Source organism: Talpa occidentalis, unplaced genomic scaffold, assembly GCF_014898055.3.
Source record: "Talpa occidentalis isolate TD23 unplaced genomic scaffold, MPIMG_talOcc4v2.1 talOcc4.6, whole genome shotgun sequence".
NCBI lineage: Eukaryota > Metazoa > Chordata > Mammalia > Eulipotyphla > Talpidae > Talpa > Talpa occidentalis.
The window spans coordinates 24,332,040-24,358,553 of record NW_023604972.1 but is presented as its reverse complement, the minus strand read 5'-3'; the positions used below and the strand labels follow the sequence as shown (position 1 = coordinate 24,358,553).

The following is a 26,514-nucleotide window of genomic DNA, read 5'->3' as shown; positions in this document are numbered from 1 at the left end:
ATTATAATTCTCTTATAATTAGTATCTTATAAGGTACTAATTGGAGTGTGTTTTACCAAAAAAACATTAAGGATATGATTTTTTTAATTTATATATTTCCAGATCACTTTTCAGATACTTATTTTCTGTATATACAAGACTCACTCATAATTACAGTTTGTGTTACAGCAAGATGGTAAAATTTAATTATTGTCTCATTTTTGGTGACATACATCATTTCAATGGAAGGCAGTAGTTGCCAAAAAAAAAGCTATAAAGAATTTTGCTGAAACTGTAGAGATTCAAATCTAATCCAAAAATTAGATTGGGTATATGTAGCAATTTAGTTACTTTGTAGGTGGATTTTTGTCATGTGTATAAGAATTGACCAAAGCATAGTATACTGAACTTATTGTGCAAAATGCCAAAATGTCATTAGGAAAAAGAAAAAGAAAAAGAAACTGTAAAACCAAATGTAAGGTGGAAAAAAAGTATTGTTAAAAAGCAAAATCTAAAAGTTATTAAATAATGTTGTTATCAAACTTTAGAAAGACTATGATATGGTCGGTAGGACCTTGGCATTTATGTGAGCTATGCAGAGATTGCATTAAAATATTTAATGACTTGTAATGCACCATCCACTTAGAAGAGATGCTGGTCTGACCTAGTCCCTGGAGAGAGGACTCGTAGGAGCTCTGAGCCTAGGACTTCAGAAATTAGTGTTGGACTGTGAGTAGGTCTGTGTTCCAAGTAGAATAGGATTGTCAAATTTTGCAAATAAAAATACGGGATGTCCAGTTAAATTTGAATTTCAGAGAGATCAAAAATAATTTTTTGTATAAGAATGTGGCAAATATCTCATGAGGCATAATTAAACTAAAAAATTATTCATAATTTATCTGAGGTTTAAATGTAAGTGGGCATCCTATATTTTATCTGGCAACCCTTTATCAGAAGCTGTTGATGGGGGAAAGGAGAGATATTTGGGCATCTGAGGGCAGCAGCAATTTACCAACAAGCGTATGTTATTCCAATTCTTTACCAGTCAATACAAACATATTTCAATATTCTCAATAACCTGTAGTTACATCAGTACACAGTCACTAATTGTCAATTCCTGCTATGCCCTAACACATTTGTGAATGACCAAATTCTTGAATAGCATATGGTATTCCCATAAAATATATTTACACTGACAAGTCAATAAGGCTGGAATGGCAATAAGAGCTAGGGAGCTTCTTTGGTTCATTCACTACGTTAACTCCAGACACCAAGCTCTTAGAATTGAGAATCCAAAATGGCAATTCAACAAAATTAAAAATTATTTTATATTTTGGGTGTGTAACAAGACTTAAAGATTACTTTCAATCTATTTGATGCAGCTACTATCTCTTAATAATTTACCCATAGGTCAGGACACATAAATTTCCTAAAACAAAATTAATACATAAATAATAAGAGAAACAATGTCACTTTAAAAGGAATCTCAACTAGAACAAAGCTATCCTAAAATAATATCTTCAGAATCTATGCAAAACTATGATGAAGGCTGACTTTTACTCAAAGGGTTGTTGTGAGCCATCAATGAGCTAATTCATGTAAAGTGACTAAAACATTGCCTGGCACATATTCTAAACTCAGTAGAGGTAGTCATTATTAATTATCGCTTCATTAATACATCCGTACTTAAAAGAATTTTAACTACAAAAGAAATAGAGAAATTTTCTATGCCTGTAGACTGAAAGATTTAATAATATTAGATGACAATTTTAACCAAACAATATATAGATTTAATGCAATCCCTTTCTTCAGTGAAATAGAGCAAACATCACTGAACTTTGTGTGGAATCACAGATCTTAAATAGCTAAGGCTATTTTGATAGAAATGAAGAAGAATTGAGGTTTTATGCTCCCAGAATTCAATCTATAATACAAAGCAAAAGTAATTAGAATGTGGTAGTAGAATAAAAATGGATACATACAAATCAACAGAATAGAATTAACAGCCCAAAAATAAACCAATACTTATATGGACAGTTAATTTATGACAAAGGAACCAAGAAAATACAATGAGAAATAAATTCTATTCAACCAGTGGTGTTTGAAAAAGTGGACAGCCACATGAAAAAGAATGAAATTAGATCATTATCTCACACCATATACAAAAATTCATTCAAAATGGGTCAAGAACTTTGATGAAAGGCCAGAAACCATAAAATACATAGAAAAAAGCATAAGCAAAACACCCTAAAGCACTGAATTCAGTAATGTCTTTGGGTCTCAACTCCAAAGTCAAGGGAAACAAAAGCAAAAATAAACAAATAGTAGTTTGTGGCTTTTACTTACATACATTTCCCCCAAATAATATATTACATAGGATCTCCAAATATAAAACATTCACAAAGATAAATGTTGTGGCTAAAGCAGAAATGGGATTGAAGTTAGGACTGGGTCTTTTTTTTTTAAGATTTATTTATTTATACAAGAACCGGGATACAGACCAGATGTGCAGGAGGGTGAGAGGATTCACCAGAGACAGAGCGGGGAACAGAACAGGCAGACTGGTGAAATACACTGCTGAGGGAAGCAGCGGGCGAGACAGGAGAGGTCTGCCACGCCATGTGGGACCCTTGCTGGCTGGCCAGGGATCAAACTGGCACTGCAGAGGCTGCGGACAGCTTCACAGTGCGGCACTCAACTGCCTGCACCACCAGGGGAGGCCCAAGGACGGGGTCGTGAGGCCACCCACTAATGTTCTCCCCAGTGCCACATTAGCCTCCAGAAACCCATTCCTTTAAGGCCATGCAGTAAAATGCGCTTCATCTTGTTCTTCCAATAAAAATAAATAATTCAGTCATTCCTAGCACTTCCTTCAAAAGAGGACTTTTTTTTTAACTAAGAAAAAGTGCTGACTTATATTAGATGCCCCTGTGTATTAGCAGTCCAAGACCTCATTACAGTTTTATTCTCAAGATAAGTTGGAAAAGATAGAAAATTCACCAAAGTTTGGACAATGTTCCAGGTTAGAGGAAGGAACAATCATTGAAGTTAATAATAATGATGATGATTGGTAACAAAGCAGGCTTCTACTTTCAATGAAGAGATTGGCTACCAAAACTTTGACCTTCAAAGCAGTTAGGAAATCTAAGGTAGCTCTTTCAGTGCATGCAGAGTTGGTCAGGAATAGCACAGTCAGACCACAGAATCTATGGAAATGTTCCTCCTCTAAATAGCAACTTGGGAGAATAACATCCCTTGGTGATGGAATTTCAGGAAAAAAAAAAAAAAAGGAATGAGAATTCATCCTCTTTTCTATTTTCTTCTGTCACATAATGTGTGGGAATTTTGAAAAATACTGAGCGGGTGAGATCTTTTCACTGACTCATTGATTCCACAAATATCTATTGTCTGTCTACTTGCAAGGCACTGTGCAAGGCACTGGGAATATAGCAGTGAACCAGATATTTCCCTGTTCTTCTGAGAGAACCTCTCAGCCTTACCTTCATGTCTCTGAATAGGTCTATTCCACACTGCAGTCCTCTGATTTGAAGCACACAAGAACTTCCATATCTCTAAGATAGGACCAAGGATACAAGGGTGTAGTTCATGAATGATTTTTAACTAGATTTCCTTTATAGCACAAACTTAATTTTCAGAAATATGTTTTTTTGTTGTCATCAAATACAGAAACAGGATGCTAAGATTGAGTCTTTTGTCTTCTTTAAAATCTAGAAATGAAAATACTTCTTATTTTTAATCTCAGATCATCTAGCCTTCCTTCACAAGAACTTGAAAGTCTCTGAAGTACTCTATGAAACAAGAAGCAACTTAATCTGAGTCTCTATGACCATAAACCTCCCTATCCAGATGAATCTATGTAGCAGGTTTGCCTGCATAATAAATTATCAAAGACTACACGCTTGGCATCTCTGGACTACGTATTTTGTTTCAATTATATTCAACAATTTCGTTCACCAAGTACTTGTTAAGTGCCTACTGAATACCTCTTTGCATAGCAAAGGTGCTAAGAAAATAATATTTTCTGATAATAGAATTTCTAACATGCTCAATTTTCACAGTTGAGAAATAAGACACTGAGCAAAATGTACACAAAGGAAATTTGTAGTCCTGAAGGTATGACCTTGAATGTATGAGTGTCTTTCTTGAACCTAATGGGATACATCTACTGAAACAGTTGTTTAGATTTCAGAGAGAAGCAAAGCACTGGGTAAATGGATGGTGTTCTCTGCTGTAATCTCTAAATATGCCTTGCCCACTCCACTGGGAGGTGCCATTATCCAGAAATGTCTTTCTCCAGACAGTTATTAACAGCTCAAATGCCTTGGTCAGTCTGTGCCATTTCCAACATTCTCAGTGTATTGCTGGGAATCTTTCCTCTGTTCCTTGTGGAAAACAAAGAAGTCGTAACCAGCCCTCAGGAGACTCTGGCTTTATAAGAAAAGTGCAGAAAATGAACACTATGTAAGCAATCACACTAGAAATGGTAGCAAAATGCTCACATCTTTATAAAAGATTGCAGGGCAGAAGTTTACTTAGAGCCTCTTCTATATCTAAGATCTTAATCCAGTGCCCGCCATAACAAAATGTTTGTCAATACATCCCAGTCTCCCCTTGCTTTCTCATTGTGGACAGCAATATGATCAGCTATCCATCTGAGTTATTGTTCTAAGTCCTTATATATCTCCTTGCTTACTTCACAAGCCTGCTTATTAATATAAATAAGTAATTTTTAACCAAAATGTTGTATTTATTTATCCTTTTCACCCAACTATCACTATGAAGCTATCCACAGCCTCTGAAGCACAAGTTCCATGCCCGGCCTGGCAGGGAGTTACACACGTGGTGCAGCAGACCTCTCCTGTCTTGCTTGCTGCTCCCCTCAGCAGTGTATTTCAGTCTGCCCGTTCTTTTCCCCACTCTGTCTCTAGTGAATTCTTTAACCCCCCTCCACGTCTCTGGCCTGCGCCCCAGCTCTTGCATGCATAAATAAATAAATCTTTTAAAAAATAAGAAAAAAAGAAAAAAGAAGGCAATACACATCCACACCTACTACTCTGGCAAAATGAAATTTCAGACCTTAAATTAGAGAATTGAAAGCTGTTGGAAATTTGGGAACTTATAAAACCCCTTTACAGAGGAAGTAGTATTGAATTGGTATAACCATTTCAGAGACCCACCTGACATTACCAATTAAATTAAGTATAAGTATAAGTTATGATCCAGAAGTTTCTACTTCCAGAGAATTCCATAAGGGAACATCTTCAAGATTGTTCCTTTCAACAGTTTGCTTGAGAAAGGAGCTGGGGACATCTGGGTGTTCATCAGTGGAAAAGTAGGTAGGTTAAAAATAAAATAGTGGGTGGGTATCATGCAGCTGTGCTGCTCGAAGCAAGTGCCACCAGATATATATGGCTATTTGAATTTAAATTTAAATAAGGTAAAATTAAATGAAATTATAAATTCAGTTCCTCAGCCTCAGTAGTCACAATTTAAGTATTGAATAGCCACTAACTACTATGTTAGTGGCCAGTAACTGCTATGGAATAGTACAGATATAAGACTCTTCCAACATTAGCATAAATTCTGTGAGACATGGAAAAATGTGAAGCATTTAGAAAAAATGGATTGAAAGTTCCCTTAGCAACACAGAGAGTTCTCGAGAACATAGTGCCTAGCGAAAACATTTGGAAAAAAAAATTAGATGCATTACATAACATCATTTATGTAAATTGAAAATGTACATAGGAAATAATTCATTTACATTAACCAAGTTAAACCATCTATATAAAAAGCTGCACTTTAATCAAAATTAATTAATAGTTTTATCATGTTGGAGTGGGATAGACAGACAAAAGGAAAGAAACCACTCCACAGATTTTTGATCTGAGAAAAGATTTTGACCCCCAAGTACACCCCCTCATTGTGCTGGTCTTTCTAAGCAATATGAACAAAACATGATTCCTAAAACCAAGAATCATAGTTCATTTAAGACATGAATCAAATGCCCAGAAGAAGAGTCATCACGTGAACATAAAGAGGATTGCAGGAACTCAACTGTGGGCTGGATCAGGAATGATTTAGAAGCAGAGCTACACATAGGCTTTTGAGATGGCAGAGGGAAATGAGACTTGGAATAAGGGCATTCTAGATAGATGGGACAGCTACCTCAAAGAAAGCGTAGTAAGAAATCACCAAAAAAAATGACACCCCAAAGAGTTCTTTCTTTTATCTGAAGTAGAAGGAATGCTAGAAAATCAGAAATGAAGTCAGCTAAGGAAACTAAATAAGAGCTGGCCACGGCACACAGATACTAAGTATATGTTGCCTGGTCCACCTAGGGAAGAGCTGGTTCATATCTGCTCTCCCAGAATAATTATTAATACACCCTCTTCACCCTCAAAGTGTTCCAGCTTGGGTGATAAAATATGATTTTTCTACGTATATAGAGAGAAACATATTCACTAACTACTTTAGCAGAGAGGTATTAAGGACTTTGTAGTTGCATATTAATTATATACATTATATATTTGAATAACTATTTTTGCATCATTATTTAAGTATAGGAGCAACATTAAAATGTGCACTTTCAGAATTAACTTTTCTCTGTCATCTTTAGAAATAATGAGCTAGTCTATGGGAAAACCAAAAAATTTAAATAAAGAATTTTAAATGTGCTTCAAGAAAATTGCTTGACTTGAAACATTTCCACCACATCCCTGCTGCAGAGAATTAGGCTCTAATAAAGCTGGCTGAATTTCTCACCTAACAGTATGAGGTTATTAGAAGCTAATGCTGAACTCACTCTAGCTGGAGCAAAGCTAATGACAGGTGATATCAAATTAAAACTGCTACATGAATTCTGTTACATATTTGTAAGAACATGGGAGAAAAATGCAATTAGGAGAATTCAATTACAACCAGAATGTGTTTAACATTTTGATTACAAAAAGAAAGTTGCTAAAGTCACAATTACCTCAATTTTGGTTAAAAGGTCTTGCAGTTCTCCTGATTCATTCATTGACAAAATTTTCTCAGCACCCTATTAACAAGAGAGGGTAGGGGAAAAGAAAATCCATTTTATTAGTATTTGAGAAAACAAAATTCTAACCAGGAAAGTTTAACCCACAAAATACTGAACTGATTCTTCCCTTCAGATCTAAATAAACCTACTACCAAGAGGTTAAAGAAGAGAAGAAATGTCTCTTTCCTGCTTGTTCTTTCTGTTCAGTAAGGCTCCCTACAGGCATGAGGTAGGCGGCCAGTGGGAAGTGAACACCGGGAAACCCACAGCTGTCAGTTTAAATCCAGACAGGGAAGTTTCCAGCACAGGCTTTAGAGTTGTTCAGGAAGCCTGAAGCCAATTTTACCATCTAAGATAGGAAGCCATAGAGCAAATTCTCTGTATGGCTACTGTCCCTTCCCAAGGCATCCTGGACATAGGTCTCCTTAAAGTCACACATGTAAAGTCACACAGCAGCTATTAACAGGATTAAAAATAACAGTCACCAAACTACTTTAGCACACATGGTGAGCTAGGCACCTAATATCATATCTAATTTGATGAAACACTATCTATTAATAGCAGACACTGAGTCTCAGCAACATTAAATAGCAATTCCAAGGTCACCCAGAGAGGAAGTACAGTGGAAATTTGACCACAGGAAATTTTTAACTTCTAAAACTTTACTGTGAAAATGAGAACAGGACCAGGCATGCACTTTCCTCCTTTCCAGACTTGCCTTACATTCTGCCACTCTGCTCCCAGGAGGAAGAAAAACTTAAGAGTTATTACTTCCAATCAAAGGCAGAGAACACATCTGCCTCACTTATCATGTCCCCAGCACAGAACAGTCACTGGTACAGAATAGTAGCTGAATCAATGTTTGGGTGACCAAAAAGACAAGAGAAAAGCTCATCCCACAATACTTTGGGGATTCCTATTTGTGGGGAATAGGATGGAAAACATAAATATTCATTTAAAAAAAAATAAAAAGATTCCATTTCTTAAGACAATTAGAATGTTATCTACGTAAAAACATAGCAAAGTCACCCACAATGTAGACTGGGAAATCCTCCATGTGCAGAACACTAAGATGTAAACCAATGGTACTTTAAAAAAAAAAAAAAGAATTTTAAAGCGAAAAGAGAAAGAAATGAGTGTTTAAAAAAAATCACAATCAGGACTTGAGGGAGGGTGAGGAAGGGAGAGGTTGGCTTATTGGGGGTAGAGAACTTTCAGAGATTGGTGACACTTCATCTGACCCTAGAAGACTACGATGTTTTTCAAATAGGACAATTCCTGTAGTGAGCCATAGGAGTCTTTCATTCTCGGCTTCATTTTACTTCAGTTTATCTTATATAACTCATGCCATCTTAGTTGATATCAAAAATGTCTACTTGGTATATTGAAAAATACCATGAATGAACACATAACACTGGAGAGAATATATGTAACTAATATTTATCTTTATCCTTCTGACTTGTTTTGCTTAACACAGTCCCCTCCAGTTCCATCCATGTTGTCTGAAATGGCAAAGTTTCATCTCTATTTATTGTTGATTAGAATTCCATTGTGATATATGCCACATTTTCTTAATCCACTCATCTGTCATTGGACACTTACGTTGTTTCTATAATTGGCATCATATACTGACAAGGGACTAATATACAAGATCTACAAAGAGCTCATACAAATCAACAGCATCATAATGACTCCATTAAAAATGGGCAGGTGATTTAAATAGTCATTTCTCAAAGAAGATGGACAGATAGGCAACAGGCACATGAAAAAAAGCTTATCATCAGGGAAATGCAAATCATAACCATAGTAGGATACCACCTCACACTTTAAGAATGGTCTATATCATAAAGACCAGAAACAAGTATTGGTAAAAGTGTGGTGAAAAAAACACTCATACATTGTTAGTGAGAATGTAGACTGGCCCAGCCACTATGAAGTTTTATCAAAATATTAAAAGTAGACCTGCCATATTGTCTAGCAATTTCATTCCTACTCATCTATTTGAATAATGCAAAAACATTAATTTGGAAGGATATGTGAACCCCTCTACCCATTGCCATACTCTTTGAATAGGAATTCAGTACATGAGAATTCTCCTAAATTAATCTCAAATGGTAGCCATGAGTGAGTCTTAAATTTGATTCTGAGCCTTCTCCAATTGAAACGGTTTTATTCTGTATAGTAGTCTAACAATGCAACACCTTACATAAGATTTTTGATGAACTGGAGGATATAATAATTAATGTCCTTGCTTTTTCATTAACCATAAGAAAACATTCTCTAGCAGCTCTTCTCTCTGCCTGCCTGTAACTGCACAGGTGTCTCTTTTTTTCACTTTCCCTTTTTCTTAAAAAAATTGTACTATTAAAATGGAAAAAAAAGAAAGAAAATATTCACCAAATGATGTCATCACAGAAATGGCTCTTGAAAAAAGCAGTACAAGATTTCATCTCATCTACTGATTTAAACCAGACTCTTTTTCCTTCCACTTATTGCCTCCCAGCCATTTATTTCTCTGTCTCTGTTTTATTCTATACCCTACACTGCTTGCTAGAGTATCTCCTAGTGACTGGGGTGAAACCCAAACTCCTTAGCATTGTCTACAAATGCCTTCACTATCACGTTGCACCAACTTTTCCAGCCTTTATCCTGCTGATACTCTGAATCCCCTCTATTCTGCTGGACACACCAAGTCCTTCTATGAGATAATATACTTTGCTCATGTTCTGTTTTTTGGCCAGAGTTTCTTCTAACCCGCTCATACACTCTCAGGAAACTACACCTCCTTCCAAACTCAATTAAAATATTTCCTTCTCAGTAATTCTTCTTTGACTTTCCTGGTCAATAATTAGTTGCTTCCTCCTCTGTGCTATCAAACCACACTTTGCTCCGCTACACAGCAAGACCCAGGGCTTTGCTGGGCCACATTACAGGAACCACAATTTCTTCATGGACCCAGAACTTTGGTGGTGCACTGAAGACACTCAGTATTTCCTGTATTAATGTTTTCAGTCTTTTTGTAATAAAACAGCATTAAATTCCAAATAACTGTTTCTGAGAGTGACTGCTGATTTTAAAAGGATAAATAAACAAGCACATAAATTAAAATGCACTTTTATGAAGGTAAATCTACAAGAAACTAAGCTGATGTGATTTGACAGCAGAATGTCAGACACCTAGAGTAGTGAGAGGGGTGAATAAAAGTGATCTCCCTTAACTATCACTTCTCTCAACTGGGCCCTTGATGAGAAGTGAAGAACAAACCACTGGTGCTTGACTCTGATAAAAACCAAGAGGCTGGAGCTGTCTTATTCTGGCTGCTTAAGGATTCTTCTAGCATGTAATCAGGAGAGCAGATGGTGGGGTTGGCATTCAAGGAGCTCAACCAGCACCCCCCTACAATGTCTGCCAAGGAATATGCTCAGTAAATGTTTGTTGCTGTAGCTGCTGGGCCAACCCGAATGGAAGGTTACATCAACTCTGGAGATGGGCCACCTAAACCTGCTGATGAAGTAGAATTTACCTGAGGAATCAGCTGTGGCTGTCCTCCCATACATGAACAAATTTCTTTGAGGCTCTGTAGTCCTATACCAAACACTTAGGCCTGGAAAATGTTCAAAGCAGGTGTAGCAACATCCCACCAGTGTTTTAGAACACAGTAAAGGCTCCTATGGATAATCTCACCCCACAGAGCATAGCTTTTCTGTGTACCTGGCAGGAAGATGTAACTACCAAATTAACTAAACTAGTTGACTTGTTTTGTGCGCTTACATAATTCACACCTTTAGGTGTTAGAAAGTGACTGCCAACAATGGTGATTTTAGTTTAAAATAATGAATGCCAAGCCACTTTTTTCAGTGTAGCTTTAACAAGCAATTTCCCAGTTGACCAAACTTGAATTTTTATAATAATTTTTAATAATAAAGCCACATTACTGAAATAGATGAGCATGGAGATATACATATGTGTATATGTACACATACTCACACATCTATGTACACGTATATTTCCTATGGTAGAAAGAAATACCTTTAAAATGAATACCAAAACATACAAAAGTTATTTCAAATCATGACATTTTTAAAAGACAGTATAGAGTATTGGACTAAAAGAAATCAGAAGACTCTTCTAGTTATAGATTTAAGATTGTTGTTTATTTTGTCACAAAATCCTCTATAGAAACTGATCTTTAGAATGCAATAGTTAAGCTCACCAGATGTTGTTTGCATGAGACTTCAAATTAAATCCTAGCACCTCCTCTTACACATAAATTCAACTTGTACAAATAACATAAATTCCTTAAGACTCGGTTTCCTCACTTGTCAAATGAGTACAATACTGTTTACAGTGTTGCTGTAAGGATTATATGAGATGTTTTATGAGTCGAGAACCTTGCATAACACAATAGGAATTCAAGAAATAGTAGCTACCATTATTATAACTATATTGTTATTATAATTATTATTCTCTCAGCATGTAACTTAGAGCCAATGTAAACTACACAAAATTTGGTCTACAAATACTTTCTATCTAAACTAAAAAGAACTTAAGAATCAATGGAGAACAATAAGAGAATTGCACTGGTTTTGGATGCTATCAACATAAAGTGAAAAAGAATGTAATTAAAAAGGGGGAAGTTCAGGCCAAATATTGAAATGAAAGAATCAATTCTGGGCTTTATTAAAAAGAAAAGTTGGTATAAAATTGAAGACTTTCCAAATCATCAAAATTCCTAGCTAAGTTGCAGAATGGCTTTTAAAGTACTCTTTAGTGTGAGAGATTTAACTACCTCTTAGCCAGGACTTTTTGAAATGTAAAAAAAAAACTGAGCACAGTTAGTGAACAATATTGCTGAAGATACTTGAGTTGGTTGTTTTCTAGAACAATGTAGAAATTTTATCACTCATCGAGAAATCTATTTGTGGAAGATTAACGTAGTAGAAGTAATTGAGAAATATATTCAGGTGATCAAAATATCAATTAAAATTCCATTAATAAGAGGAAATGACAACTTGAATAGACTTAAATCCCCGGTAGAATTCAAGGGTCTTCAGACATGGATAGGTTACTAAATTCATCACTACAGCTTATCCATTCAGTAGAATTATTGCATCTTTCTTATGACTGTCTTAATAAAATGACCAAAAGACAGAAGACATCACCTCCAGAGGTCAACTAGAAAGGTTTCTCTGCAGTATAATGAAAGTTACAGTCATGAAATTAAACATATATCCCATTTTTTTATATAAACTACAAATCTAAAATACTCAACACATGGGTTGTCTAACAATAGACTTTTAAACTGAAGAGAAAAACCCAATGCATATTTTCAGGATCTCAGCAGGAAACAGATGATATTATTATGTATTTACTATCATTTATTAGATGAGCCCGGTGAAGTGCTTATCTATAGAAGTGTGAGCATTAAATAAATCAATAATCTTGGTGAAGGAGCCAGGGCTGACAACACAGGAAACTGTTACTCCCACTAGGTCGAATGTTCATGGAGCCATGAAAAGGGACTGAGAGGAACTAAGCAACTGCCCAAACTTCACCTCAGTAGCAACACAGCAGAGAAAATAACGACCTCCAACTCTCTATCCCACTTCACTCAGATTTCCTATTCTAGCCCCTCTCTGACTGAAGTAAGAGGGCAAAGGCATCTGTGTGAAGCAGTCTCTAGTTTGCCTTCCTGAGACTCAAAGCCAGATCTGGAAGGATAAACAAAATGACCCATCCAAGCAGCAAGGAATTTATTTCTTTCATTGGCTTTGATTGTGTAAGTCTACTCACTATGTGTCATCAGAATAAGAGAAAAAGGATAAGAATCTTTCTGTAATCCTAAGGTGAGGGAAAGTAAGGCATTGGAGAAGCTATAGCATCAGGGTTAAAACTGAGCCATCAACCATACATGAAATCCTGTCTCTGCTCCTTATTTGTTGTGTGAGTTCAAGAAATTTACTTAACCCCTCAAGCCCTCAGTTTTCTTGTGAATAAAATAAAGAGAAAAATATCACTATCAAGGAGAGTCATAAGAGAAAAATGAGATAATGTATATGATGCATTTAGCATAGAGCCAGACACACATAAAGCCCCAGTAATGAGAATAATATTTGTTCATTCACATTGCTTTAAATAGACAAGTAATGGATTTTCCAATGAGTGTAATTTCAGAAGTTCTTTAAAGAGACTCACTCTCAACTGTTTGCTTTTTTTAATTTAATTTATTTTATTTATATATATTTTTCATCATTCTTTATTTTTGTAGAATGTGTACTTTCTCCTCTCAGGTATATTGCAGTGACCATCTTTTGTTGGACTCTCCTAGTGATAGTGCAGAGAAAGTACTAGTCACCCCTGCTCCATTCTCTTCTTTAGTTAGAAAATTCCCTGAAATTTAGCTGAGCATAGAATACATTGAAAGACTCTTTTCCCCAGGCTCCTTCATAGTTAGATGTAGCTATGTGACTAAGTCTACTCTGGTGAAATGTTAGCAGAAGTGATGCGTGCAGCTTCCAGACCATGCTCTTAAAGCAAGCTTTATCATCTGTTTACTTTTTTACCTTTTAACAAGGTGAAAAAAATATGATAGAGTTGAGCCATTTTAACCATGAGGTAAAGACTCATCCTGACAGGGAGTTACAACAAAACTAAAGAATCACTCACAGAGCAGAGAAAATCCAGATCCCTGAACCAGTAACAACTGAGACTTTTTGGGAGACAAATCAATAACTACCTTGTTTGAACCAGTAGCCCATGATTCATATATAAGATTGATACATAGGATAGATACATAGATTTAGACATGAAGATATGTGTATGTATAATAAATGCATTATGTAATGGTAAAATAAAGATACAAACAGAAAAGATGAAGGTGTAAGAGTGGGTTGGAGGTCAGCAGAAACTCTTCAGCACTGTCCAAAATTTAATTTTTTTCTTAGCTACAAGTTTCAGGAAAGGAATTAAAATTAAGTAGGGTAGTAATAATGACCTTATTCAAAGAGATTTCTTATATTTTTAGACAATTTTCCTTCATTCCCCCAGGGACTCTCCTTGCCAGAACTGTCTCCTCAATCCGGAATCAAAACCCAAGAACTAATTATGCAGACAGGCCCAGGCAGGATGAATATACCAGGTGTCTAAATATGGATTGAGCGCAAAACTGGTACTCCTTTGTCATCTCCCTTTGCCTTGACATCTGTGATTGCTAAAGAAAGCAAGCATAGGATTTTCTCAAGGTTACAAGGCTCTGCAATTCATCTCTTGAAGCACTTGAATATTTTGTAGGTAGGACACTGCCAGGAGGACAATTCATAAGGGATATTGGAGGGGGGAGTGTGAACAATGGTGCAACAGGCGATCCTAAGGATATACTTCTAATAGTTGAAGGAGCACCTACCATTAACTGTGTGCTCTACAAATATCACTCTTTTAATCTTCGTTGTAACCCTGCAGCTTCCATTTAAGATCCTCAACTTTAAAATTAAGAAAACAAGCTCAATGAGAATATAAAAATACAAGTATTACCAAAGGACTTGTTCAAGATTATCATACAACTAATAGTATGTAGGGTTAAGATTCAAATCTAGGTCTACCTCACCTCAAATTCTATGCTCTTCTTTCTTGAATGTCACTTCTTCATTTACAAACATAAAATGTACTTGAATACATACTAAAATATATTAAGTAATGTCTAGAGGATAGTATGAGAATAAAACATGATATTAATATAGGTCAAGTTGCAGTTTAATGTAGAATATAGCAAGTGCTTAATTAACAACACCTATTATTATTATTATTATTATTATTACCACTATTACTTTTATTAGTCTCATGTCATGATAGTAAAATATTATCAATTTTATCTAATGTTCAGTGATAGTAGATGATAAAGATCATAGACTTTAAATCTAGTTATTTCTTTTGCTTCACAGACAGTTTAATTTATGCCATTGGTGTGCACCCACTTGTGCTATAGAGTTCTGACCTATTTTCTTTTATTATCGTTCCTGGAGCACAGAAGATGGAAATGAAGATCATTTGTTAAAAGACACAGTTAAATCTGTTGCTAGCACCCAGAGGGCAAATCTATAGCCCTCTTGTTTAGCGCTAATACAAAAGCTATCCATGAAATGGATCATCTTACCATCAATTTTATAAGGCAAAACATAGTTACAGATAAATATAATATACTAAATACTAAAAAAGATTAAAAAGAAATTAAAATATACTTGAGGCATAAACAATAAAATTAAAAACAGATTATAAAAACAGCTTAAGATAATCAGTGAAAATTAGGTAAAACTCACCCAAAAAATAAGAAGATATTAGTGAAATAACATTATAACCACAGCCACAGCAAACTAAAAATTTAAGATAAAGTGAGTTTCAGAAACATATTTTAAAATAAAACAAAATGGGGGGGAAATTTAATAGAAAATTCACCAGTCAAGCTATTATGAGTTGTAAGAACAAAGGCTAATAATTTTTTTAAATCTATAAAATGTATAAATTTTATAGAATGTATTAGACCCGAAACTTAAACCCTCATATGGAGACTACCCAGATATCAAAACACTTCATTTCTAAACTAAAATGGCACCACAAAATAATCAGTTACTCTAGTCACTATCTAGCAGTTGACCTTGACTAATGATATTTGTTATACCCACAGTTGCCAAAAGGAAGAGCTATAGGAGACTAAGCAAAGTCCAAACTGGGAATTACCAGTCTTACTCAGAAGGTATAGGTAGGGGGCAGTGACATCTACTAGAGTTTTTTTATGCTTTCCACAGGAAAGACCAGACAAGGCAACAGGGTATAGCAACTCTAGTGACCTGGTACCAGACACTGAGATAATTAGAGCAAGGAGATAGTGGCCCTCTGATAGAAAAGATAGTTGATGCTTTGGGCTCTCTGTTGTGAATATTAAAGACATATTCCAGAGCAAATTGTTTACTATCTCTAGAAATAAGTAGTCTGGGAGGGGCAGTGCCTCCAGTATCAGCCAGGTCCCTGGGGTCAAAGCATCCAAAATTGCAGGAAGCAAAGGACATTGAAATACATTTTCAGCTACATATTTTTATGATACTCTTCTATCATTATTTTTAGTTGGAGTTTTGAGTATTAGTCAGAACACTGCCTATGTAAATAGACACACAATGTTACTACTCAGAATTGCAATCTGCCAATTTATTCTAGCATCAATAATAACCTTTGTAACCAGAATGCTGGTCTTGGTCCCCTTGGTCAATCAAAGGAAATAGAGTTTGAGGAGAAGGAAAATGTTTAACTTGTCCATAAATTAAGGAGGGCAGCAGTTTTGTGTATGAAAGACCACTGTCCTGCTCTTTGGCAGAGGGCAAGTGCATTTATCTGAATTTTAAGGGAGCAAAAGGGAGAGGGGGGTGGACAAGGGTCAGCATGTCCATGCATATAGCAATTAAAATATCCATAAATTTATTTATCCCTACAAAGAATTTTGTACGTCATTAACTTGATCAACAAATTGGCCAAATGGCTACAAACTAAACATAACAAGAAGCCGAATGAATTAACGAAGTAAGGAAAATGAACAGAAATAAACAATATTTAGGAAGTAGAACCCAGAACAATCAAGATTACAACCAAGCATAACCAATTCATGTGATAGAAGAGATAGAGGACTATGCATGAATTTTGTAAGATACTCATATTTTTATTAATGCCTATATTATTAACAGAAAATGTTAACTTATTAAATTTATAGTAGTTTCTGGCGTTTATACTGGAGACAGTTAGTATGCTATGTTTAATCATCTTTTATAATTGCAGTTTTGAGGATTCATTACAGAATCATCTTCAGAACACTTTTAGAATGACAGTTCTCCACCATAAAATTAAACTTGCAGGATTTGTGATTTTGTTTGTCAAACCCTTGACCATTTTTTAAGCAAAATTAAAAATTGCACAGAGAAAAATCTATTTGTTTAGTAGAATTACAAAATGCATCTTCCAAACATAGATTATGATACAAGATTTCTTCATTGTGCAAGCCAAAGGAACTACATATCAAAAAACACAAGTTAGAAAAACTGAGATGATCTATCCTCCAAATAACTTTAGGTCAAAGTTAAAGATGACTTATTAGGGTCATAAAATAGCACTGGATGTAGTAAATTTATGTCTTTGCTTTGTTCCCTGTCATTTTGTAGCCAAAGCTATTTCTATCCTGCCATAATGTGTTTTTTAATCAGGCAGTATTAGCCACAGCAGAGTAAACCACAAGTCACAAGGACAGATGAATATAACTATTTATGTTAGAGATAGATTTCTGTGACATTGCATATAAAGCAGGACTTATAAATCAAATTAAACTTCCTCTTCACTTCCATAAATACTGTGCTTCTAATTAAATCATCAGATCCTAAGTTTTATCTTTAAAAACATACTTAGAAAAAAAATATATAAATTTTTCTGCAGTTTCTAAAGTAACAATAATCTGAAGAAATAATATTTATTCTATATTGATTAAATGCTGCCTATGATAAAGTAGCATAATGAATAACTAAAAATTTCAGGATATTTTACTTGAGGTGTTCTCCAGTTAAACTCAATGGTAGTAGACAAAACCTGGTGTTGGCAACATCTCTCCTAAGAAAGTGTACTATAGTTTTGTGTTAGACAACTCCTAAGTCCGCAGACTCAATGAGACCTTGTCATCAGCTGGCTGGATGAGCTCTTAGTTTCTTCAAAGATAATACTGTTTACTCTGCACATTATTTTAGAAGGGAAGAACAAGTAAAAATTGAAATGCCATTCCCTAATTTATAGAATCATTTTATTGACCTAAGGAATGGAATGCACATATGCGTGTTCTTTTTAAGGCAGAAAATGTCTTGGCGTTTACATAAAGGTTTCATCTTATGTGACTTTTTTCAGTACATCCCAATTCAGGCTAAGTGAATGGGATTGGAGGCACAAACTCGTTGCAAGGATATGGTAAACTAGTGACTCCTAGTGGTTGGTATGCAATTGTGCAAATATGTATTTCCAGCACATCAGAAACGGTATTGTCCTCAGAGACACTTTTCAATGAGTCATATCTATGCATGCCAACAAAATACGGGCACAAAAAAATATTGTTAAAGCTTTTGTAAGGAAAAGCATGTTGTAAATTATCCTAAACAGGAAAACTAAAAGTTGTCGATGGCTATTGCTAAAATACAAGTATAGATCAATATTCCCATCTCTGAGATTTTGTCCTAAAAACAATTCAATAGGAGTGACACTCTATATCCAGCAATAATCTCCAGCAAGAAATAAATGTTTTGGGGCTCCCTGGTGGCGCAAGAGGTTAAGCACCGCACTATGAAGCAATCCAAAGCCTCTGCAGCGGGAGTTGGATCCCCGGCCTGCCAGGGAGCAACCCACATGGCAAAGCAGACCTCTCCTGTCTTGCCGCTGCTCCTCTCAGCAGTGTATTTCAGTTAGTCTGCCTGTTCTGCTCCCCACTCTGTCTCTGGTGAATCCTCTTACCCTCCACATCTCTGGCCTATGCCCCAGCTCTTGTATGCACAAATAAATAAATATTAAAAAAAGAGAAATAAATGTTTTAACAAATTCGAATGTTCCACCAAGATGATATATAACAAAATCATTCTCAAGTTCTCAAGTCTAATTATAAGTAGTAAGGATATAATTACAATGTTTCATACTAATTTAGACTTAAGAAGAAGAATAATTATTATTCTTATTGTGAATGCCAGCATCAAAAATACATTTGTTTGTGTATATGCATTGGAAAGCAATCTGGAAAAAATGAACATGATTGTAACAAGGCAGTATTTTTTTTATTAAAAATGATTAAACTTTAATCAATTAAATGATTTTTATTAAAATAAATTTACCTAGAAGCAGTATTCTGTTCACAGCAAAATTAAGTGTAAAGTACAGAGATATCCCTTATATCCCCTGCCCCCACACAAACACAATCTCCTTCATTATCAACACCTCACATCAGAGTAGTGTAATTATTGCAATTGATGAACCCACATTCACACATCATTTTCACCAAACTCCATAGTTTACATGAGGGCTTACTCTTGCTGTTGTAGATTCAATGGTTTTGAACAAATCTGTGATAAATATCCAAGATTATAGTATCACAGAGTATTTACCCTAAAAAAAAATCATCTGTGTATTCTGTATGTTAATGTTTAAAAGATCTTCCAAATAAAAAAAGTTAGAAAATATCTAGATTGCAAATTTATTTCAGAATCACATTGCAAGGATAAGATAACAATGAATTTTTCAAATTTCAAATCAGTTCTTTCCAATTTCAATTCACCTTTATAGTTCAGCTCCTCTCATTTTCACAGGAAAGTATTCCTTAACTCCCCAAATCCCTAGTCTGGGAAAAGGAACCTTATTAGGTCTTCTCAAACACCATAATCCTTTCCTTCAGAACATATCTCTCAATTTGTGATTAGATACTCTATACCTCTCATATGTGGCGATATACTCACCAGGGTGGTTGTTAAAATTTTTATCTCCTGCTAGATTATGAGAGAAACACTGTGTACACAGAAACAGTCAATGAAATTTGTGGAATAAATTGAAAAGCATCACATATTCAATGAAATATTTAACCGACACAATTTCCTGTTCTCACTAGGAGCTAGAGCAGAGCGAGGCATGGATGGGGTTGTTCATTCATTTTGTCAATTTTTCCATCCATAAAAGAATTTTGATGATAGTACTTAGAGTTCAAATTATTCAGAATCTGTCTCTTCCTTTCTTCCTATTTCCCAATTCTTCATATTATCTCAAATGAGAAACATTCAAGGGCTGATCATTTTTCATTTAGATCACCCCTTGTTCTTGTCTCCAGTAGCTATTTCTCCCCACCCTCCCTTGCATATGACTTCATTCCCTGTCTAGTCCTCTCCACCCTTTTTGATAGAACCCAAATTGACCAGTAGTTGTTGCTAATCTACAAGGACAATATGGCCTCTTTTAAGAATCATCTTTGATCGATTTTCCTTAGACCTGGAGAACTTTTACTGAGCTGCTCTTGTTACATCCCAAAAAGACATTTCAACCCCTTTTTCCAAATAATAAAGCTTTCTCAGGGTTGGCATTATCAAAAAAAAGACTTATGCTGGGGGTCTCCCTGGTTGCTCTAGGGGTTAAGACACAGCACTATGAAGCTGTCTGTAGTCACTGCAGCACCAATCCGATCCCCAGACCTCTCCTGACTCACTCGCTGCTCCCCTCAGCAGTGTATTTCGTCAATCTGCCTGTTCTGTTCCCCACTCTGTCTCAGGTGAATCCTCTCAACCCCCACACCTCTGGCCTGTACCCCAGTTCTTGAATGCATAAATAAATAAATCTTAAAAGACATATACTTAGAGCAAGTCCTCTACTCAATTTTTGTCCATACTTGTTTATTTATGACAGAGATGGAGAAGAGATAACATGTTTGTTTCACCCTTCAGAATAAACCCAGCATCCACCCAATTACTGATGCCTTCTTGGAACCTAAAAATGTTTCCTAGTTGAAAGCTAGATCTTAAGGTACAGAAGTTCATACAATAGGGTACTAGTAAATTTCTATACCTCACTGTATTTCACCACTTTCATTGCTCAAGCCAGAGATATATCAAGGAATTAATAATCCAGAATCCAGGAAAAATAAGAAGATACTGGAGATAAAGAAGATGATGAAGGGAGTGTTTCTGAGATGTTACAGAAGTAAATCTGTTCGCATCTGACCGGGAACACATTTTCAACTGATCCTCACATTTCATGTATGCTTTACCTGTGAAAGATAAGATATGCTTCATTTCAAAGGAAGGGAAGGATGAGAAGGAGAGTAGGAGGAAATCCCACCTCTGATTTAAGTGGCATTTTCATTTTTAAGGCTGAAATGAAGTGTAGCCTATGTGATATTCAAGACAGGAGGAGGAGGAAAGGAACTTTTGAGAAAAACTACATTTTTATTATTTTCTCCCCAGTTTAGGAAGGTAATAAGAAATGTAAGAAATTTTAAAATAGATAAACCAAAATAACTATAAAAATTTTAACATCTTTATAAAAGTATTTGCATATTTTAAGGAACCTGTTAACTATTCTATATTTAACATATTATACTAAAACTTGTGAATTTTATCCCCACCCACAATCACCTTACTTTAATATTCTGAATGTACTGACAGCTATGAACAATGCAAAGTCATTTTCTCAGAACTTTTTCTTTCTTTAAATCAAGCTACTAAACATTATGTGCTTCTGGGTCCCAATGTGAAAATATCATGATCCACTATGAATGTATTGAATGTAATATAAACATTTTTAAAACTCCTTTAACTAATATTAAAATTCTAAGAAAGAAATCATAACAAGAGAAAAATATCTAAAAATTACAAATCTAGGTAATAAAGTATCAGCAATTTTCAAAGGTAGGAAGAATTGCAGGCAGAATAACACATCTTATGTTATAACATATAAGGTACAAAATTACATTGTTAGTCATCTGTGTTCTAATTAATTTGAAGAATGACTTTTGATGTGCAGAGAAATTGACATTACAATAAAATAATTATCCCAGGCTTGACTTGTGTCATTTCTGTTCTCCTATTGATTTTCAATCATATTAAATTATTGAACTCACTGATTAAAGGACATACACTTGGTTTCATTTTAATGCCTAGAATTTTCTTAGGGACCAACCATATGGATTTCTGGGTCAGATGATGTCATAACCCCATGAGTCTAACACCTCTTTCTTCCACCAGATTTCCTTCAGAGATAAAAAGGAAATCTAAGATTTGGGGAAAATTTGATTTAGTGAAGTGATGAAAAGGAGGACTAGGTGATATCCACATGTCTGGTGCTTATAGGAAATGCTACAAAAGGAAAAGCATACAGGACTGTCTGTTCCATGAACTCTGCCTTCTAAAGAAGCTACATGCCTTTCAAACATGCAAATTGGCTCATTTGTAGATGAGAAGCAGTCAAAAGACTTTTCTGTGCAGAATATATTCTCAAAACGGACAATAATGTCTCCAAGTGAGTGAAAATGGCTTCTGGAAGGTGGTAGAGGGGAAAAAACAAAACCTCACTCTCGTTATGCATAAATCACAGATGCAGTAATCACAAAAAAATAAAAGATTGAAAAACACTGCTGCACAACACCAACTACACAGAAAAGGTCATCTGACACAAGAAACATTGAGCAGGAGGGTAGCATTTGCATTTCTTTCATAAACTCTAGGCACCTACTAGCTGCCTCATTGAAAGACACAGTTTATTATTGTAAACATAACATACAATCACCTTTCTTGTTTTCAACTTAGACTGCAAAGGATGAGTAATATATCTAATGAAAGACAGATATTTCCAAACAAAATAAAACAAAAGAAAATCCACAAAAGGGCCTCCCCTGCGGTTGAGCACAGCGCTGTGAAGCAGCCTCTGCAGCCTCTGCAGCACGGGTTCGATCCCCGCTGGCTGTGGAGATACCCACATGGCAAGCAGACCTCTCCTGTCTCGCCCTTTGCTCCCCTCAGCAGTGTATTTCATCAGTCTGCCTGTTCTGTTCCCCGCTCTGTCTCTGGTGAATCCTCTCACCCTCCCACACATCTGGCCTGTACCCGGGTTCTTGTATAAATAAATGAATAAATCTTAAAAAAAAAAAGAAAAGAAAATACACAAACCAGAATGACAACACCTAGTGAAGACAACAAATATAAATTGGTTAAATTGCCTTACTTAAACATAAATACACACAGGTTGTGCCTTTTTTTTTTAATAATGGAACACTTTAATCAAATTTCCAAGAAAAAAGCAAAACTATCCCATATGCAATATAATGGTAGAAATAAATTAGTAAAATAATTTGGAAGACTTCACAATGATTATAAGCCACACTATAAACACAAAAAACACAAATAGGGATTGTACTAAAATGGTCATGCTCTCTGCTCCATATCCAAATTATATTAAAATGTCCATGCTTAGGGCCTCCCTGGTGGCGCAAGGGGTTAAGACACAACCTATGAAGCTATCCACAGCCACTACAACATGAGTTTGATCCCGGACCAGGGAGCTATTTAGATGGCGTAGCAGACATCTCCTGACTCATCCACTGCTCCCCTCAGCAGTGTATTTCAGTCAATCCTCCTGTTCTGTTCCCTACTCTGTCTCTGGTGAATCTTCTCACCTCCACACCTCTGGCCTGTACCCCAGCTCTTGCATCCATAAATAAATAAATCTTTAAAAAAATAAAAATAAAAAAATAAAACATTTTGAAAACTTCTCTAAAAAATGTAGCCAATATAAAAATTGCATTCAAAAGATATGTATTGTAGTGTTTTCTAGAACAGCAAGCTTAAATTCTCAATGGCCAGGGAAAGATGAAAATTGAATATGGTAAATATGAAAAAAAGAAAACAATAAATCCATTGATAATGATGTTATCATTTAGAGACATTAAAATCCTTTTAGGGTAGTTCAGTGTGGATAGGAAATAGACAGTACATTTTCTGATATCTTCTTCCACCATGATCTTATTCTAGAAGCCCATAAGCAAAGCCAGTCAGCTATGTATAAAAGAACACAAATTTTAATTCCTCCATTGACATAATGGCTCCAGCAACCTCTACAATCTCCTTTTCCACAGCTCCCTTATACACTTGTGATAATGTCCAGGGCTGACCACTATAACTCCCTTCCCTTTCTGTAAATGTTTATCACTCTACCATCAAAAGATTGCGTTTATCCTCTCAGTTTGAATCTGAGCTGAACTTATCACTTATCTTAATGAATAGGAGTGGGAGAAATGATGTTCTGGAACTTCCGAGTCCATCCCTTAAGGAGTTTAGCAATTTCTCCTTCTTCCCTTTTGAAGACAGATGCCATATTAAAAATCTGACTAGCCTGAGATCATTGTGTATGAAGATTCCCAAGGTAGCTATCGAGAGATGTCACATGGAAGAGCACCAAGATGCCAGACGTTTCAGTGAATAGTTCTTATACATTTAGCTATGCAGCTGGCAGCTAAATTCAGCTGAATGAGTAACACCAGCAGCTACCACATGGAGCAGAAGACGCAAACAATTAAGTGCAATCAATCCAGGCAATTGTGAAGAATAACAAATTGTTTGAATTCAATGTGTTTTGGAGTGATTTGCCACCAAAAAAAAAAAAATTGATAACTGAAACACATTTGATACCCTACTCATATTAAACTAGTAAGAGTTGCTGTTCCTATGAGTTTGCACTTTCTTGTTTTATTTAATTTTTTTATTTTTTACATCATTGTTCATTTTTAAACAATATGTGCTTCTCCTCACTCCCTCAGGTGTAGTCCCCATAGAATTTCCTTCACCAATGCACCTGTGCAACATCACCTCAGTCCCCTGTGCTCCTCCCTCCCTCCTTCTGATCCCTCTCCCTCCTCCCCTGCAGGATGTCTCTGACTTATAATTGTCTGTTTTTGCTTTGTTGTGTTTTGTACTGTTGTTATTTTTTTACACTGGGTCTTACTTTGTTCCCCTATATTCCTGCTATAAGTGAAACCAACCAATATTTTTCTTTTCCTTCTGACTTATTTCACTGAGCATAATTCCTTCTAGCTCCATCCACATTGCTACAAATGGGCATGAGTTTATCTTTTTTGACTGCTGAAATAACATTCCATTGTGTATATGTACCACACCTTCTTGATTCAGTCACCTATTTTTGGGCATTTGGGTTGTTTCCAGGTTTTACCTATTGTAAATAGTGCTGCATTCAGCATAGGGATACAGGTGACTTTTTTGTCCCAGCTACCGCCTTTGTCCCATTTACAAACTTCCAGTGAACTTGCAAGACCCAAGTAAATATTTCAGCCCTGGGAAACCTCCTCTAGGTATCTCAAGTGAGTTACTCTTCAAGCCCTCTGCTGTCATAGTACTCTGATGTCACATTGTACTTTCACACTGTGAGACACTAGCTTCCATGTCTACCCTAACATGACCGTGAGTTCCTTGTGAGCAGAGACAGCAATGTGACAAATGTGATCATTTTAATATTTTCATGTGTAAAACAATGAGAAACTAACAATACTATGAAACTGATAAAATGGTCTTCTTTTATAGATGTGAAAATTGACAGTGCTTAATGCACTCAAGGTCACTCAGAGAGTCAGATGTACAGAGAGATGAATTATGAAAGAACAAAATCTATCAGCTCTAAAAAGTCTTGTCTGATACCTCCATTTTTCATTGATCTTTTTCTCCTCTGATGCCTTATAACACAATCTAGAAAAAAAAAAAAACACTGCACATTAAATATCCCCTACATACTCTCATCTTTGCAATCTTACTGGAAAGTTTCTGGCTTGCAAACATAGCAGCTTATATTGCTATTAAGTTATCCAAATGATCCAGCATAACATATAATAGTTTCTTAGTCATTTATTAATTAGTGACTTCCAGAAACTAAAACTAGTCAATAATAAATTCAGGAAATTACACCAAGTCTTTTTTTTTTTTTTTTTTTTTTTTTTTTTTTTTTTTTTTTTTTTTTTTTTTATTTTTATATACATAGACTTTATTTTTTAGGATAATTTTAGATTTACAGAAGAATTGAGCGGGTAGTACAGAGGTTTCCATATATGCCTCAGTGCAGTATGGTATTTACCATATTACTAACATCTTTTGTTAAAATGGTACATTTGTTACAATTAATGAACCAATATTGATATATTTTTATGAAGTCCATAGCTTTACATTTTTATTACACAATTCTATCAGTTGTGACAAATGCATAATGGCATCTATCCACCATTACATTAAAAAGTTTCACTACCCACAAATTCTCCTGTGTTATATATAGTCTCCATCTGACCCTACCCTGAACCCCTGGAAGCCACTGAACTTTTAACTTTTTCCAGAATGTTGTATAATTGAAATCATACAGTACATAGTCTTTCCAGATTTCCTTTCACTTAGTAATATGTACCCTCACCACATAGTATTTATTGTCAGTTTTTTGAGTTTCAGCTACTCTTAATAGGTATATAATAGCATTGCTAGTGTGTGACTGAGGGGTACCCAGGGACCCCAAACTCTTAAGGAGTGCATGTTCTAAAAGAGATTTGGCCAACCATGCATACAAAGCCAAAGGAAGTAGACTTTTAATGTTATAGAATTTTATTTTATTTTTTTTTTTTTTTTTTTTTTTAAATATTAAATTTTATTTTTATATTCCCCCATACAATTGCAAACGCCCCATTCTGACCCCAATCCTTCCCCTGCCGCCCCCCACCCCCCAAAAAGTGTCTCTGGTTCATAGTTTTTTGTTGATTTTGATTTTCACTTTCTTATATTCATTTTCCTGGTCCCTTATTTAAGTTTTCTAGATTCCTGCTATGAGTGAGACCATCCGGTATTTTTCTTTTTCTTTTTGGCTTATTTCGCTGAGCATGATCCCTTCCAGTGCCATCCATGTTGCTGCAAATTGCA

General features: G+C 35.4%; 1 protein-coding gene across 1 annotated transcript in view; it reads right to left on the bottom strand.

The window, feature by feature from the left end:
* The window catches only part of GRXCR1 (glutaredoxin and cysteine rich domain containing 1), a 75,021-nt gene that overhangs the window by 1,353 nt on the left and 47,154 nt on the right, over positions 1 to 26,514 (bottom strand). The window contains exon 3 of the mRNA XM_037530370.1: positions 6,974 to 7,039. Within this exon, the coding sequence (XP_037386267.1) occupies positions 6,974 to 7,039 (66 nt within the window). The remainder of the gene's footprint in view (positions 1 to 6,973; positions 7,040 to 26,514) is intronic.